At 46.2% G+C, this 7,208-nt stretch overlaps 1 protein-coding gene across 3 annotated transcripts in view; it reads left to right on the top strand.

Annotated features, from left to right (window-relative positions):
- The first annotated feature begins 479 nt into the window (after positions 1 to 479).
- MISP (mitotic spindle positioning) overlaps positions 480 to 7,208 on the top strand; it is a 46,433-nt gene continuing 39,704 nt past the window's right edge. For all 3 annotated transcript variants that reach the window (XM_075352780.1, XM_075352772.1, XM_075352789.1), the window contains exon 1: positions 480 to 622. In XM_075352780.1, coding sequence (XP_075208895.1) covers positions 563 to 622 — 60 coding nt within the window. In that variant the 5' untranslated portion in view covers positions 480 to 562. The remainder of the gene's footprint in view (positions 623 to 7,208) is intronic.

Raw genomic sequence — 7,208 nt, 5'->3', positions numbered from 1 at the left:
ATTCATGACAATAGCACCTTTAGAAATATATTTACTTAGAAAATAGTTGACGTGTTCAATATTTATTTCACCTGTTATATTTATTTACCTTTATATAGATACACACTCAAATATAGAATACGTGTATATAAATACACGTTTATGTGTACTTTGTGTGTGTGTATATATATGTTTGTGTGTATGTATATATATATATATATATATATATATATATATATATAAAAATCTCAAACATTCTGTAGACACTCATTTATAGCTTTTGCGCATTTCCATTTACGGGACTTAGGTTATCATGTGATCAGAAGTTATTATTGTAACCCAGAATACTTTCCTAAAAAGGGCTAAAAGATAGTTCCTGAATTGCTTTATTGTCTGTTGGTATGTGCATGAGTTGATTTTTTTTTTTATTACAAGGGCACTTGCAAGAGAGTTCATTGCTCTCTCCACGTTTTAGTTTCATTCTGAGATTTCTTCTACAGGACTGACAGACACCTTCATGCTGTTCCTGTCATATTCTGAACAGTGCTGATTCCTCACATCCCCCTGACTGACACAAAACAGGATGTTTAAATACCCTTCCCCTTGGCAGGTGCTTTGCAGCAGTTTAGAGAAAAGAGAGCAGGTAAGTGCAAACATTTCATGACGTGTATGGCAGTAGATGTCCATATTCTGAGCTATATGTGTAGCAGCTTGTACATGGCACGATTATCCTAAAATACATAGCACTGTACTGTAAGGTAAGCTAAAGGTTATTGGAATTGAAGAATATTTTGTATCAACTTCATGTAAAATGCCTTTAGACGTCTGCCCCAGCCATGCCCCATCTTTGGTATCATGCACGTGTGTTCATCCAAAAAGAGTCTCAGCTCACTAACCACTTTAAAAAATGTACAGATTAGCCCTTATTCAAAATAGTCTTTTGGTCCCTCCTCTGTCTTGGGTGTGTCACTACAACCATGATCCCTGGACTTTGTCTAACAGTCCCGAAACATGCAAGTTCAGAGTAGAGAGCATGGGCCCTGGACAGAGAGAGCGGTATCACAGGAATAAAAGGTGAGAGGAAGGAGAGCCAACTCAAATTAGCAGGGGGTGGGTACAGGGAACAAGAAATGACTGATGATGGGAGCTATCACTGATTGGAGAGGGTGGCTGGAGATGCAGAGAAGAAATATCTTGACCAAGAGTTTTGTAGAGGGTTGTATTGTGGGTATATCTATACCGGCTTACATACAAGAATGTGTAAGGTCAATAATGGACTCTATCTAGTAAGTGTACATTGTCGGACTTCATAAGGCGCATTGTACTAAACAAAAGTGAGGACAAGACAGAAAAGACTTACACTGTATCAGTTTAGCAGGGTCAGAAATAACCATGTGACATGAAGTCAGCTGTAACAATGTATAAAAATGTTTTAGGTTTTTTTGCCACATCCAAAGCCTAAATGAGTCTGTGTATGCATGTTTTCAGATGTGTATTCAGCATGTTTGTGCTTGAGTGTAGCCATTCCTGGAATTATCAGTAGAGTCTGTTATCAGCAGTCTGCAGCACTACTGGACACTATCTTACCCCCACCTTCCTATGTAAGCCAATGGCACCGCCAAGTCAACCACAAAATTAGGTTTACAGTTTTCTTCCTTTATATCTGAGCAACTGAGTCCAGCTAAGATATTCATAGTGATGTTGCATCCATTTCTAGTGTCCATTACTGCATTCCAATAAGCTGCTCGCAATTGTCAGAACAGCTCTTCTTCCGTAGCCCACAAAGCAAGCAGAAACATCAGATAGGAAGTATGAATCCCTTATAATGTGAAAAGGCTGCAAGAAAGCAAGATCGCTTACTACTAATAGGATTATAGTGTATGGGCTGCTAAAACACTACCAGCATCATTCACTGACATAGTACTGGCATCATTTCACTTTATACGTTGTCCAGAAATGAAAATGAAAGGAGGCTCTGCAACTAGAAAGAGATAAAGGAGTTTTCCTTAATTTACAATGTGTTTTATATGTCCAAATGGGAAAAGAAAGTGTCTCATGGACAGGGGCGGATTAAGGGTAACCAGGGCCCTGGGCTGTTCAGGACCTGTGGGGCCCCCATCCCTACACACAGGTCATGTGACCGGTCAATCATCATACACCTGAAACAGATCATTTCTGAAATATAGTTGCCGAAACTATAACCTTAAAAACATCCACTTATCTAATAAATATACCCTTCAGCTAAACCCCCCCCCACTAAGGCATAATTTCGAACAGTCCAACTTTAATCTGTAAGCAAGACTATTGCCAAAAACATGAGCAAACACCCATGTGTGAACATAGTTTAACAAATACTGACGTAAAAAAACTCATCAAATTCTCAGCGTGCGCACGAGGCCTTAGGCTACGTTCACACATCAGTTTTTTTCCATCAGTCACAATCCGGAAAAAAACGGATAAAACGGATCCAGCGCCGGATCAGTTTTATCCCCATTGATTTGTATTTGCGCTGGATTGTGCCTGATGGCCTTGCGTTGCATCCGTTTTTTGATGGATCCGGTGGCCGGATGGAACGTCTCATTGAACGTTTTTTGTCTCTGAAAAAAAACGTATTGCGCCGGCGCGATACGGCATGATTTACAATGGAAGCCTATGGATGCCGGATCCGGCGCGATGCGGTAAAAAACGGATGCGGCCGCCGGATCCGTTTTTTTAAACTGAGCGTGCTCCATTTTAGTGGAAAAATCGGATTGAGCAAAAAAACGGATGAAACGGATGCAAAAACGGATACGCCTGATCCGTTTTTTGACGGATCCAGCGCATCCGTTTTTGCATATTCTGCGTTGGATCTGTTGCATCAGGCACACGCCGGATTTTGCCTGATGCCAAAAAACTGATGTGTGAACATAGCCTTACAGATACTGAGGTAAAAACTCACCAATACTGAACATGGCACATGACCTTAGGCTTTGTTCCCACAGTGTGTTTTTTTCTGCAGCAAAATCTGAGCAAAAGCTGCAGTTTGTTATTAGCATGTATTTACATTAAACCAATTAAAAAAAAAAAAACAAAGTAAAAAAAACCTGTAAAACCGCCCTATGTGAACATAGCTTAAATACTAAGGTAACAAAAACTCTAATACTGAACATGTTAGTCTTTTACCTCATTATTTGTAAGGCCATGTGTGCACGGTCAGCATTTGGTGAGTTTTTTACCTCCGTATCTGTAAAAAATACTGAGGTAATAAAACCTCACCAAATACTCAATGTGTGCACATGGCCTTATTGTAGTAGTGAAAATATATGGGTTTGGGATTGGTGTGGGCAGATGTCTCCGGCCTGCACACTATGTGCGCTCCTCCATTTTCCGTTTCTCAGGTCATCAAAATGATGAGCCCCAGTCAGAATCGTCAGCCATATGCGTATATCTAATATATAAAGCTGAGTATGTATATGTATGTATTGTGTGTATATGTATGTATGTATGTATGTGTGTATGTATGTATGTGTGTATGTATGTCCGCTAAAGGAATCCGCACTGTCACATTTTAAATCACGATATTTTGCACAGACACCCCATTTAACTCAGGGAACGTCATAGACTATGTTTGAGGGGAAAATATAAACCCCGCGCTATAGTTATTCGCCAAACCTCCTTACATTAAAGTCAATGGAGCTCGAAGCTACAGGTCATTAATAAGAGCTCTGATTGGTTGCTATAGGCAAAGAAGGACATTATTAGTATAAGAAGCTTATGATATCAGTGGAGAGATGGACAGAAAAGGAAAGAGAGAAAGGGAAAGAGACAGAGACTGCCAGGGAAAGAGACAGACAGACTGCCAGGCAAGGAAAGAGACAGACAAAGACTGTCAGGCAGGGAAAGAGACAGACAGAGGACTGCCAGGCAGGGAAAGAGACAGACAGAGACTGTGTTACGGTTGCTGCGAGCACTGGAGACTATGTCCAGATTTCTTGCTACTGCACATGTGCGAGCGCTGGAGACTAAGTCCAGATTTCTTGCTACTGCACATGTGCGAGCGCTGGAGACTAAGTCCAGATTTCTTGCTACTGCACATGTGCGAGCGCTGGAGACTAAGTCCAGATTTCTTGCTACTGCACATGTGCGAGCGCCGGAGACTAAGTCCTATCTTGGAGCCATTGCACATGTGCGGGTGACATCATCGCTGACACGAGGTCACATGTCTCTGACACCTTCTATGCCGATTGGTCGCTGGTCATGTGCTTGTGACGCCTTGCTCGGTGATAGGCCAGCATGACGTCACTCCTGTCGTTCTGGCAGCGGATTGGCTCTGGTGTCCTCCATCTTGGATGAGGCACAGAGTCTATATAAGACCCTGACACACGCCGCATGGTGCTCAGTCCTCTTGGTTCATGCATGAGAGTAGACGCTCTGTGCACGTTCCTCTAGGCATCTCTCTGTCTATGCTAGGTGAGCGCTACCGGCAGGGTAGCGTTCTTATACCTTACAGCTTCGGCTGCTGTCCGTATCCTTACCTCTTAGGGGAGCGGACATAGGCAGGTGCCTGAGGCACATGGTCTGGCTGGGCCTTGTGATTCGACTCGTAGGTGGACGTTGCCGCTAGGGTAACGTTCCTTATACTGCGTCTGGCAGTTGTTCGTATCCTCGCACACTAGGGGAGCGAACAGAGGTAGGAGCTTTGTGCGGCTTACGCTGCTGTTCGTCTCTTTTGCACCACTAGAAGAGCGGACCTAGGCAGGTGCCATATCTAGTGGTTCGTGTCCTCGCACACTAGTGGAGCGAACGCAGGTAGGAGCTTTGTGCGGCTTACGCTGCTGTTCGTCTCTTTTGCACCACTAGAAGAGCGGACCTAGGTAGGTGCCATTTCGCACACATTGCCTTTGTCTCTGTGATTATTAACAGAGATCATTCCACACACCCTCCAAGTAAGGGAGGAATTGGTTTACTTACTTATTATATCCTTCTGTGAGTTAACAGAGGTATTGCACTCTGCCATAGTCTGCAGCAGAGTCTCTGCACGGTGGACCCTGACTGTCTGATATCTCTTTGGTTTTTATAATCAGACAGCCCCCGTAACAGACTGCCAGGCAGGGAAAGAGACAGACAGAGACTGCCAGGCAGGGAAAGAGACAGACAGAAAGAGACTGCCAGGCAAGGAAAGAGACAGACAGAGACTGCCAGGCAGGGAAAGAGACAGACAGACAGAGACTGCCAGGCAGGGAAAGAGACAGACAGACAGAGACTGCCAGGCAGGGAAAGAGATAGAAAGAGAGAGACAAACAGAGAAAGAGACAAATTACATGCACATATACACACACAGCCCTACAACAGGCACATTTCCTTACACACACTATACATTACCTCATCTTGCAGCTCTTGGCCCTTGCAGTGCAGGAGAGCAGACACTGGGAGCTACACGGAGGCTGCAGCAGCTGAAAAACAGGACCTTCAGGTCACCAGTCATGTGATCAGGGAAAGTCCTTCATCTCAGCCTCCGTTCCGCTTCAGTACATTTCCAGTCCTCCTCTGCACCGATCATCACATAGATCTGAGCAGAGAGGGCAGCTCTCTATGAGTGACCCGGGCCCCCCTCACTGCTCTGATGGCGGCCCGTCCCCTGGGGCACGGAGAGCTGAGGAATGAAAGGGGAGGGGCCCGAGCTGTCAGTGGCCCCGCCCCCTCCTGGCTTCTGCTCACGGGGCCCCTACAGGAGTCATGACGTTAATACCCCGATGCCGCCCCTCTCCTACCGATGTGCTGCAGGGCGGGCGGATGAACCAGCAGCTTAATGTTTCATGCGGATTATGATGGGGCAATATACTTTTCTCAGCATGGGCCCCCTGGAGCCTCGGGCCCCGGGCGGTAGCCCAGATTGCCCTCATTATAATCCGCCTATGCTCATGGATAAGAATATTAATTGTGTATTGCCAGGCTATGCCATCAATGTCACATCAATGGGGCCTGACACTTTGTATCTCCACTGGACAGGTATTTAAAGGGACTAGTGTTGCTGCAGCCTCTTCATTGTTCACGGTGGTCTCAGGAGGTTGTAGGCAAGGACTGAATTAAATATTTTGATGCCTGCCTATGAATGGTGAAAAAAAACATTTAGACTTTTGTGTCGCTCAGGGAATTGGGTACTCGGTCCCGGATGGTGTATAACTGGGATATATCACTTTGGTGGCCATTGTCCGGCCCCGTGCCCTGGGTGCTTTTTAATGGGGAGTATTTAGAAGGGAGATTAAAGTCATTGGTGTGATGCCACCTGCTGGTTGCAGTTAATATGGGGGAACCGCCGCTGCTGAGTTGGTTACCCCTAGGGCTGGTGGTAATGGCAGCTATGTTGGTAGGCCCTCCGCAGGTATGGCTGAGCCCAGGGAGATGTATGATGGAGAATTTCGCCGTTAATGAGGGAGGCTACACCGTGGGTTGTAGTTAACAGTCTTTACTCACTCTTGACCCTCGGATGGCTGGTTCAGGTCCCTGTAGTCCCAGTGCCAGTTGATGACTCGGTTGCTCTGTCCCCGGTACCCTCAGTGTGGTTGGGTCCCCGTGGCATTGAGCACTTGGGGGCCCGACTGTCCCTTTTTGTGGCAGTCTCCTTGTCCGTACAGTGGGCAGTGTGGACCCTGTAGGGCTGGTCTGTGTCCCGAACCCTGATCTTTGCTTTACTGCTAGTGCCCCCGGATCTGTGGGTCAGTGAGGTCCGTGAAGATCCCCTCATTGTGCAGGTAATTGCCAAGCCGTATGAAACTGATGCCTGACCTAGGGCTCTGTGCCCTGTCGGTGCTCTGGTCCCAGCGGTACTCTGGTGTTCCTGCCCTGGCGACCAATCTACTGTGCCCAAGGGTCACCGTTACACGACCCAGCTCTAGGCACGTCTTTACACTTTCACTCACTACTACTGACTGCTCACTGTCCCCTCCCACCAGGTTGTCTAGTCCCCTGGTCTGGCTCCGCCGTCTAGGTGGCCATCCCCTTGTGTCCGACTAGCCACTTACCCCTGGTTTGGAGTTGGAACTGGGATTTTGGTGTGTCTAGGTGTTGCTGGCACTGGTGTTCCAGGTCCCTGGGGGAAGGTCCTGCATCCTGGTGGGGTTGCAGTACCTAGTAGTGCCCTGAGTGGCTCATTGGCGCTACACTTTCACTTTCTACGCCAAGAACACCTATGGATTGTTATAACACTTCTATAGGCATAAGGCAGCTAAAGAATCTCTCCATTGTACAAT

Source organism: Anomaloglossus baeobatrachus, chromosome 1, assembly GCF_048569485.1.
Source record: "Anomaloglossus baeobatrachus isolate aAnoBae1 chromosome 1, aAnoBae1.hap1, whole genome shotgun sequence".
Classification (NCBI taxonomy): Eukaryota; Metazoa; Chordata; class Amphibia; order Anura; family Aromobatidae; genus Anomaloglossus; species Anomaloglossus baeobatrachus.
The sequence above is the reverse complement of the archived record's forward strand: the minus strand, read 5'-3'. Positions and strand labels throughout refer to the sequence as shown.